Source organism: Bison bison, unplaced genomic scaffold (genome assembly GCF_000754665.1).
Source record: "Bison bison bison isolate TAMUID 2011002044 unplaced genomic scaffold, Bison_UMD1.0 scf7180017864263, whole genome shotgun sequence".
In the NCBI taxonomy this organism is placed as follows: domain Eukaryota; kingdom Metazoa; phylum Chordata; class Mammalia; order Artiodactyla; family Bovidae; genus Bison; species Bison bison.
Window position 1 is genome coordinate 8671753 of NW_011494835.1, and position 11645 is coordinate 8683397.

General features: G+C 35.9%; 1 protein-coding gene across 1 annotated transcript in view; it reads left to right on the forward strand.

Moving 5' to 3' along the window:
• Positions 1-11645, forward strand: part of STPG2 (sperm-tail PG-rich repeat containing 2) — a 368665-nt gene that overhangs the window by 156487 nt on the left and 200533 nt on the right. The window contains exon 11 of the mRNA XM_010848351.1: positions 882-974. Within this exon, the coding sequence (XP_010846653.1) occupies positions 882-974 (93 nt within the window). The remainder of the gene's footprint in view (positions 1-881; positions 975-11645) is intronic.

Below are 11645 nucleotides of genomic sequence, written 5' to 3' on the forward strand. Positions count from 1 at the left end.
CTAACGCATATATATGGAATTTAGAAAGATGGTAACAATAACCTGGTGTACGAGACAGCAAAAGAGACACTGATGTATAGAACAGTCTTATGGACTCTGTGGGAGAGGGAGAGGGTGGGAAGATTTGGAAGAGTGACATTGAAACATGTAGAATATCATGTAAGAAACGAGTTGCCAGTCCAGGTTCGATGCACGATACTGGATGCTTGGGGCTGGTGCACTGGGACGACCCAGAGGGATGGTGTGGGGAGGGAGGAGGGAGGAGGGTTCAGGATGGGGAACACATGCATGCCTGTGGCGGATTCATTTTGATATTTAGCAAAACTAATACAATATTGTAAAGTTTAAAAATAAAATAAAAAAAAAATCAGATACATACATGGTGGAATATTACTCACCCATGAAAAGTGTTGCTACATGAAGTAATAATACATGCTATATTAATAAACCTTACATTACACTAAGTGAAAGAAGTCAGACACAGAATGCCATTTATTACATAATTTCACTTACATGAAATAAACAGAAAAGGCAAACGTGTAGAGACAGAAAATAGCTCCGCAGTTGCAAGAGGCTGAGAAGAGTGGGGAATGAGGATTGACTCCTTAATGGGTATGAGGCTTCCTTTGGGGGTAATGAAAATGTTCTGTAACTATATAATGGTGATAATTTACACACTATGTATAAAAAGCTAATAAATCATAAGTGATTAAAAAATTATTTTTAAAATTTAAATTTATTTTTAAATTGAAGGATAATTGCTTTACAGAATCTTGTTCTATAAGCTTATTGCAGAGTTATTTATCATGCCCCTTGTATTGAGAAAAATAAGCGATATATACCTCTTCATTCAACATGTGTTTTATTTTTGGCATTCATAGGTCCCTGAAATTTCTGATGAACTACCCAACTTGACTAATCGATATGCTGCTTTCTTGTCAAGAACAGAAAGAACTACTAAAGTGTCAGATATGGTAAGAACACTTTTCTAACCAAATGTATTTGTAATTTAGGAATCGTGAGGAGACTATGTAACATACATTATATTAGGACCTGAGAGTGGTACCTGGTGGCCTGCTGTAACATCTTCAGCTAGTGTGAAACTTCTATATTTGTAAAGTTCAATGAAATTCTTGAAGTTAATCAGAAGTCTAGCATTGCTCCAGGAGAAAATATTATGTGCAATATTTCCTTTAGGGTCAGAGAGAATCCATTCTTAGGACAAATAGGAAAATTCAGCTTGTATGTGAAGTGGAAAATTTACTTTAAGCTCAAATCAATTTACTCATAAGTGCAAATATTTACCCATTTCAGTTTGAATCTCTCTTGAAATTTCAGACTCTTGAGCAACATTTTTTATCCCTGTTAATCTGTATTTTAAACTGTGTTGATGTGAACCTTGCTACCTGAATTCCCCCTTTTTTTATAAATAGCTAATATTGAATAAATTTAAATAAGGAAAGTATGTGAAGTTTAAAACTATATACTTAACTAACTCATTCAAATTAAATTTATTAAAAGATCAAAGTGAAATTTAAAGTTAAAAAGTTAGAATTGTATGTAAGATATTGTTAAAATAAATTTTTATAGAAATTAGACTATCACAGGATGTTATTAGTGACAAGAGCAAAATAGGACCATTAACCAGGTTTTAAAGTATAGCCAGTCAAACCAGAGAAGTAGCATGGCTTGCTGAACTTAAATTCTACTGGGTATATAATGCCAAGAGTTCATTTACTGTGTTTTTGAATGATGAAGTAACTTACAAGTATGGGAAGAACTCATTTAAATGAAGTACAAATGCAAGCCTAGTTAAATACAGCTGTGAATGTTTAGGAATTTATAGAAATAAAATTAATTTGGTAAGAGTCATTCATGAATAGACTTATTTTTTTTCTAAAACATTAGTTGACTGAATCTGAGAGATGGAGTCAAAATTAGCATTAGATCTAGCAGTGTCTTGACATTTAAGAAATTCTCATAATTGTTTTAGCAAATTATTTCTTCATCTTGAGGAATTTGTGGGTTGTGCTGTGATTCTCACGTGAGTCATTGTTATACATACCTTTGGATCCATTGTTGAGTATGTCATGAGTAATTTATTACTAATATAAAGCTTTTTAGGGCTGCCCTGGTAGCTCAGTTGGTAAAGAATCTGCCTACAAAAAACACTGCAGGAAACCAGTGTTTGATCCCTGGGTTGGTAAGATCCCCTGGAGAAGGAAATGGTAACCCACCCCAGTATTCTTGCCTGGGAAATCACATGGACAAAGGATCCTGGCAGGTTACAGTCCATGGGGTTGCAAGAGTCAGACATGACTTAGCAACGAAGCCTCTATAAAGTTTTTAAGCTTTGGAATATTTAGAATGGATTCAGAGTTATTTCTATTGTAGTATTATAGCTACTAGGAAAAGCCAATGCAGATTTCTGAAGGTAATGCGTAGGAATGTATATGTAAATGTTACATCTTATGTTTGTAATGAAAAAAAAGATGATCGAGAGATCTGTTCTAGAGAAAGATGAGTTGCCTGCCAGTTGTTTTTACCTAACTTATGCTTGCCTTTTTTAGCTTTTATCTCTCACTGCGTTTGAAAACTCCTTTTTATTTTAAAAATAATTTGTATTGAGATATAGTTGATTTATAGTGTTGTTAGTTTCAGGTGTACAGCAATGTGACTCAATTATACATGCATCCATTCTACTTTTAGATTCATTTCCCATATAGGCCATTACAGAGTATTGAGTAGGGTTCCTTGTGCTATACACTAGGTTCTTATTATTTATCTATTTTGTATATAGTAGTGTGTATGTGTTAATCCCAATCTTCCAATTTATCCCTCCCCCCCTTATCCCTAGTAACCACAAGTTTATTTTCTACATCTGTAACTCTATTTCTTATTTGTAGATAAGTTCATTTTTAGCCTTTTTTTAAAGATCCACGTATCAGCAATATCATATACTATTTGTCTTTCTCTCTTTGACTTACGTCACTCACTATGACAATCTCTATGTCCACCCATGTTGCTGCAAATGACACTATTTTGTTTTTTATTGGCTGAGTAATATTACATTTTATATATATGTACCAGATCATATCAGATCAGTCACTCAGTCGTGTCCGACTCTTTGCGACTCCATGAATCGCAGCACGCCAGGCCTCCCTGTCCATCACCAATTCCCGGAGTTCACTCAGACTCATGTCCATGGAGTCAGTGATGCCATCCAGCCATCTCATCCTCTGTCATCCCCTTCTCCTCCTGCCCTCAGTCTTTCCCAGCATCAGAGTCTTTTCCAATGAGTCAACTCTTCACATGAGGTGGCCAAAGTACTGGAGTTTCAGCTTTAGCATCATTCCTTCCAAAGAAATCCCAGGGCTGATCTTCAGAATGGGCTAGTTGCATCTCCTTGCAGTCCAGGGGACTCTCAAGAGTCTTCTCCAACACCACAGTTCAAAAGCACCAATTCTTCGGCGCTCAGCCTTCTTCACAGTCCAACTCTCACATCCATACATGACCACAGGAAAAACCATAGCCTTGACTAGATGGACCTTTGTTGGCAAAGTAATGTCTCTGCTGTTTTGCATAAAGGTACTTAAAAACCCAGACTTCTGGTATCGTATGAAAGAACATATATGTACACATATATGTCTGTATCTCCCTTTTTTTTACAAGGTCCCAATGAAATAACTTTGTAAAAAAACTACAATATAAGCATTAGTTGAATATAAAAAGACAAAGATATTGAAAATATGATAAATTGAAGCTAGACACAAGCCAAACATCTGTTTATTAGGCATTCCAGGAGCAGAATGCTAGGATGGTAGTTGGAAGTATTTGATGTAAAAAACAGTAAGTTATCTTGAAGGGAATAAAGACATGTCTTCAATTAGAAGAGCTCAACAAAATACCACAGACAGATTTTCAAAGACATTTATTTTTTTCGCATTCGCTTGCATTTTCAGAAGACTAAAAATAAAATCCCCTTGAAGCTTCCCCAGAGGAAATTAATGGGGTCACCTATAATGGGATGAGAAATGTACTGTTACCAACACTTTCTCATCAGGATTAGAGACTTTTCAGAGCAGGGAGTGATGGAATAATATTTTCTAAAATTTCTAAGAGGAGATAATTTTGGACATATTGACAGGATTCTGTTTCTACCCAAAGTTTCAATTAAATGAAACAAGAAAATAATTTTCTGACATGCAAGAGCTTGGAAAGCTTAGTAATTCCACATCCCCATATGTGAAGATGGTCCAGCAAAATTAAAAAAAAAAAAAAAAAGGGAACAAGAGAAGGGTGACATAAACATTGAGAATGTAAATTGAGAATTTCTGGATGAAGTAGAGAAAAGTGGAAACAAATTAATAAAGAAGACATTTTTAGTTCATGCTTGGGACATTCTTCCAAAGTCAGGGGTTTGGTGACCACAGAATTTCATTTACTTCTCTGTGTGTTTGGCTGCACTATTTGGTTTGATGGGAAATTATATTGATTGATTTGAAATCAATCTGTATACATTGCAGAGGACTTAATTATAGTATAACAATATAAATATTAGAAACCTTAATATCATCAATAAAATAATAGATCAAGAAGTGTAAAGTAGGAGATGGTAGGATATGTTGGGTCTTTTGTTTCATAGTGCAGAGCTAACATGTTATCAAAAATCGACAAATAACAGTATTAAGCCCTTCCTTATATTCAATTTATAATGGTAAAATCCAAAGAAAAAAATCACACCTCAAACTAAAAAACACAATTACTATTAATTGTGTTTATTATTTATTGTGTGAATTATTTCTCGGACTGGAACCAGGGAGAGGTTGAGGATAAATTTATTATTCATTTTGGATTCTTGTATTGATTTGATTTTTATTCATGATGTGAAGATATTTTTAAATAAAAGTAGAAATAATACTCCTGATTTTATAATGAGTATGCATTTGGAATGGTATTATTACATACTGGTGTCTGTACTGACTCATTTCTCTGCAAACAACCAAAATTCTAGATAAAATAAAAACAAAAGATATTTGTGAATGCTTCCAAGAATTAGAAAGAGAGGAGGAGTACACAAGCTAAATTAAGGAAGGACCCAGAGTGGCAAGTAGAGCACTGAAGCCAACTCTCACCCCGAGGGTGTTTGCCAAGCTAGATGACCTTGAGTTTTTATTTGTACAGTCTCAGAGACCTCCATGGAGAAGGCAATGGCACCCCACTCCAGTACTCTTGCCTGGAAAATCCCATGGATGGAGGAGCCTGGTGGGCTGCAGTCCATGCGGTCGCTAGGAGTCGGACACGACTGAGCGACTTCACTTTCACTTTTCACTTTTATGAATTGGAGAAGGAAATGGCAAGCCACTCCAGTTTTCTTGTCTGGAGAATCCCAGGGACGGGGGAGTCTGGTGAGCTGCCGTCTCTGAGGTTGCACAGAGTCGGACATGACTGAAGCGACTTAGCAGCAGAGACCTCCAGAGAAAGAAAGAAACCTAGGCAGGTTAAGAGTAAAATGCAAATAAGTCTACGTTTCTTACACACCAAAGAATTTAAAGGAAGTCGGCCAGTGTTAAACTTTTTGCTATAGAATGTGTGTTAGGGGAATAAGCCCTGAAATCCTGAACATTTCACCTTCATTTAATGAGGTGAATTGTTAATACAAAATACCTGCCTGTTACAGATATTAATGAAATAAATTTTATTAATGAAAATAAGAGCTAGTGCTTATAATATGCTTGTTCTATTCCAGAGACCATTTCAAATATAAAGCATGGTACTCATTTGAATATTATAATTATGGCCATCTTTAAAAATGAGGAAACTGAATTTAAAGTTTTTAAGTGGCAGAGTGGTAATTTCAAACTGAGGCAGTCTATCAATAGAATCCACTCCTTTAGGGATCTTTTTCTGCTCCTTTCCTCTAACTTGAAGAATTAGGCTTAACTAGAATAAATATGACAATACAATAAATGATTTTTGTGATTTAAGACCAAAGAGATATGACTGTAAAGATCTCAGACATATTATAAAGGATAGAACTTTTTTTTTTAATGCAAAAGAAAAAAAAGTTATGTTTATTAGAAACTGATGGAGGATTCAGCATTATGAAACAATAGTGAAGTTAGTAACTTTCCTCTAGTTACTGAGGCCAAAAATTAACTAAGGAATATCTATTTAGTGGGAAAAATCATTGGAAGAATTTGATGTACTTTCTTAGATTGAGTCATGTCTCAGAAAGGGGCATCATTTGGTTAGTGGCAACCTAGTATAAAAAAATCACAAAATTATACCATTTTATAAAAATTAACAAATGAAATACATTAGAATTGCTTGCTGAACAGCTGCGCTACCACTTTTATCAGTTGATAAATGGTTTTATAATACAGTTGAGAATGAAGGACATTTTAAAAGTAAATTTCAATTTCTGTTTATTCCTATATTAAATTTATGTTCATTTGATTTTTAAAATATTTTGAATATCATCCCTGAATAAAGTTTAAGAGCAAGTGCTTTGGCATCAGGGATATGCTTTTCAAGTCTCTAAATCTATTTTTTCAAATGTTAAATAGTGATAATAAGTAGGCATACCTGATGGAGTCATAGTAAGAACTAAGTGTTTTACTGCGAGCAATACTCATTTCCTTGTGTTACCCATAGTAAGCTATAAAAATTGTGAATGGCAGGGTTATGGCTCAAAGCTAAGTAAATACCGTTTCAAAGCCTGTACTCTCTTTTCATCTTTTTATAGTAATAATGAGAATATATTAAAATATGGTAATATCTTTTGCTTTTTATATTTCCTTGTGACATTCATCTTCTGCAACCAGAGGCACCCTCTATCTTGCATGGTATTGCTGTGTCAGGAATGCAAAGCAGCAGAAAGAATAAATGTTCAGCTTTTTACTTTGGAAGCATTTCTTGAAGCTCATTTCAGAGACAATAGTTGTGGGGGCCATGGCTTTATTTGTTGCTGTTCAATTGCTAAGTCATTTCCGACTCTTTGTGACTGCATGGACTGCAGCCTGCCAGGCTCCTCTGTCCTCCACTATCTCCCAGAGTTTGCTCAAATTCATGTCCATTGAGTCGGTGATGCTATCCAACCATTTCATCCTCTCTTACTCCCTTCTCCTCCTGCCCTCCATCTTTCCCAGGGTCTTTCCCAATGACGTCGCTCTTTGCATCATATGGCCAAAGTATTGGAGCTTCAGCATCAGTCCTTCTAATGAACATTCAGGGTTGGTTTTCTTTAGGATTGACTGCTTTGATCTCTTTGCCATCCAAGGGACTCTTGATAGTCTGCAGCATTGCGACTCGAAAGTATTGGTTCTTCAGCTTTATGATAGAGCCTTAAAAATAATGAAAAATATTTTCTAATTTTCAATTTCCTTTAAATATTCTAGAGCTAGAGTTGGCTAAGAGGTCCAACTTCTATATAAATTAGCTATTTATGGATAAAAAACTCAAAATCTTAGCATATAATAAAAATCTTTCATTATTCACCGACAAGTTTGCAGGTCTGCTAGAGCAGCTTACTTCAGGCTTCAGGTTTGCTGGGGAGATGCTGCTTCACTGATGCCATTTCACTGGGGTCGCTCTTAGGAGCGGTGGGAGGGGGCTAGCTGGAGTATGAGAAATTGAAGTATGAATTCGACTTCATATCTGAGAGCCTAGGAGGGTGTCTCCTTTCTTTATATTGGGTGGGTAGCTGCTGCAGACATTGGAGAAGGAAATGGCAACCCACTCCAGTGTGATTGCCTGGAGAATCCCAGGGACGGGGGAGCCTGGTGGGCTGCCGTCTATGGGGTCGCACAGAGTCAGACATGACTGAAGTGACTTAGCAGCAGCAGCAGCAGCAGTACAAGGAATTGTGGATAATGGAGAACCCAAAAAGTCAAAGAGGGAACACTAAAGTATCATGGAACTAGTGACAAACAATGCCACCACCCTTAGACCTTGGGGAGCAAAGAGAATAGATTGGAATTAATAAAACTCGAAATCTTAGAGAGACCTTTTAAGGTGATTTAAGTTTGTGAAGTGGATGCGCAGCTCAGCTGATGCTAGTGGCTCAGGAGCTCCAAAAAAAAAAAAACCCTTGGGTCTGGGGCACAGACCTTGTGATCATGGAGATGGTAAAAATATGTTAGAAATGAGTTTCAGCTGAAATCCATAAGAATCAAAGTTATTCTGACTAAAAACTGTCTTCTTTTACTTTCAATCTTTCTTTTCTTACAGTATCTCACTAAACAGGGATAGAAAGTTCTTAGATTTTTACGTAGTTTTTAATGTTTATTTTATTGGATGCTAGTTTGCTTGTTGGTATCTTATCATTTACTGAACTATTGAAGGAAAGCGCCTTAAAGTGAATTTTCTTACTGCAGGCCCATCAGTGCAAGTAAAGGTTTTTAGGAAAACGATTTCTGACATACTGAAGAGGAAGTCAGGCACAGTGCACTTACATACTTTCTCTTCTTCCATTACATTTTAAAGTCTCTATAAATTTTTCATGTAATTGTCTAACCTCATTAGTTCAGAAAATGGCCTTGTTATGCAAAGGAAAGAACAAGGGCTGCTGGATGCCATATTCCTCAAAGCACAGAAGGATGGTGAAGGAAACTGTTAAGCAAGATACAGTGTAATAAATCAGATTCTAGTAGCCTGCTCCTTGATTGCATGCCATTGCCTGTCAGTACCTACACAGATTGTGAGAAGAATGCAGTTCTGCAGTTTTATATTAGTTATTTTAATTGTCATACATAAATGTCAGAAGCAAATAATAACTTTATGAAGAAATGATTTTTTTCTTTCTCTTTGATAAAAAATTTTGCACGTTCTATGTTTTGAGGATAAAATCTGTCTTTAAAGATAACATGTTCATTTAAAGTGATCAAAATGACTCATACTGTACATAACCTCTGCTACTGCTGCTGCTAAGTCGCTTCAGTTGTGTCCGACACTGTGGGACCCTATAGATGGCAGCCCACCAAGCTCCGCCGTCCCTGGGATTCTCCAGGCAATCACACTGGAGTGGGTTGCCATTTCCTTCTCCAATGCATGAAAGTGAAAAGTGAAAGTGAAGTCTGTCAGTCATGTCCACCCTCAGTGACCCCATGGACTGCAGCCTTCCAGGCTCCTCCATTCATGGGATTTTCCAGGCAAGAGTCCTGGAGTGGGGTGCTATTGCCTTCTCCAATGTAACCTCTGAGACTTAAGCTGTTTGTGGTATTCATTCCAATCTGATTCCTACATTTTATATCAACTAGTCATTGTTTTATAGCTTATATGAGAATTGAGGGTAAGTATGTTAAAACTGATATGGAAATGACTGATAAAGACCTTAACCCCATCATTTAAGTCCTTGATGCCAACATGACTATATATGCAATCCTACATCTGGTAGAGTGATGGCATTAATACCACTGAAATCTCTGTATAGTAAATTCACAACTAATGAAACACAACATTTAGAAATTGACTTCAATGTCTAATTATTTTAGGAGGCACATATTCATGAGTTATAAACCATTTTAGTATATTTAAGTGTTTAAGAATTCATCTTTTTTCAATATTATCTTCATTGATGAAGAAAGCTATAGCCTGCAATGCTGGATTTATTTATAGAAATTTGATTTCACTGACGTGGCTAGCTAGCATAGTCATCTTTTGACCAATTCACAGTATTAAACTTTTGAGTATGTGATCATCATTATATACAAAAATATGTATTTCTATTTGGATTTCTAGGGGTAAACAATAATTCCATTCTATTTTTTATAAATCTCTAAGAGAAAAGGCATTTTTCCATCACAAAAATTTACAACATAGGTACACATACCATTGTATTTGTATCATCACCACAAGCATATAGGAAACAAATATAGAAAAGTCTTAACAGGTTCATATAAATTTAAATGATATTAATGGAAAAATAGAAAAAGAGGGGAAAGGAAAAAGGACAGAGATGTACAAAGGAATATAAAGAAGAGAGATAATGGGAAGAAGTACTCACATGGTAAAGTTATAGTTTTGACCACAGCAATCAGAGAAGAAAAAGAAATAAAAGGAGTCCAAATTGGAAAAGAAGAAGTAAAACTCTAACTGTTTGCAGATGACATGATCCTCTACATAGAAAACCCTAAGGACTCCACCAGAAAATTACTAGAACTAATCAATGAATATAGTAAAGTTGCAGAATATAAAATCAACACTCAAAAATACCTTGCATTCCTATACACTAATAATGAGAAAATAGAAAGAGAAATTAAGGAAACAATTCCATTCACCATGGCAACGAAAAGAATAAAATACTAGGAATATATCTACCTAAAGAAACTAAAGGCCTATATATAGAAAACTATAAAACACTGGTGAAAGAAATCAAAGAGGACACTAATAGATGGAGAAATATACCATGTTCATGGATTGGAAGAATCAACATAGTGAAAATGAGTATACTACCCAAAGCAATTTATAGATTCAATGCAATCCCTATGAAACTACCAATGGTATTCTTCACAGAGCTAGAACAAATAATTTCACAATTTGTATGGAAATACAAAAAACCTCGAATAGCCAAAGCAATCTTGAGAAAGAAGAATGGAACTGGAGGAATCAACCTACCTGACTTCAGGCTCTACTACAAAGCCCCAGGCATCAAGACAGTATGGTACTGGCACAAAGACAGAAATATAGATCAGTGGAACAAAATAGAAAGCCCAGAGATAAACCCATGCACCTGTGGACACCTTATCTTTGACAAAGGAGGCAAGAATATACAATGGATTTAAGACAATCTCTTCAACAAGTGGTGCTGGGAAAACTGGTCAACCACTTGTAAAAGAATGAAACTAGAGCACTTTCTAATACCATACACAAAAATAAACTCAAAATGGATTAAAGATCTAAACGTAAGACCAGAAACTATAAAACTCCGAGAGGAGAACATAGGCAAAACGCTCTCCGACATACATCACAGCAGGATCCTCTATGACCCACCTCACAGAATATTGGAAATAAAAGCAAAAATAAACAAATGGAACCTAATTAAACTTCAAAGCTTCTGCACAACAAAGGAAACTATAAGCAAGGTGAAAAGACAGCCTTCAGAATGGGAGAAAATAATAGCAAATGAAGCAACTGACAAACAACTAATCTCAAAAATATACAAGCAACTCCTATAGCTCAATTCCAGAAAAATAAATGACCCAATCAAAAAATGGGCCAAAAAACTAAATAGACATTTCTCCAAAGAAGACATACAGATGGCTAACAAAGACATGAAAAGATGCTCAACATCACTCATTATCAGAGAAATGCAAGTCAAAACCACAATGAGGTACCTTTTCACTCCAGTCAGAGTGGCTGCAATCCAAAAGTCTATGAGCAATAACTGGTGGAGAGGGTGTGGAGAAAAGGGAGCCCTCTTACGCTGTTGGTGGGAATGCAAACTAGTACAGCCACTATGGAGAACAGTGTGGAGATTCCTTAAAAAACTGGAAATAGAACTGCCTTATGACCCAGCAATCCCACTGCTGGACATACACACTGAGGAAACCAGAATTGAAAGAGACACATGTACCCCATTGTTCATTGCAGCACTGTTTATAATAGTCAGGACATGGAAGCAACCTAGATGTCCATCAGCAGAT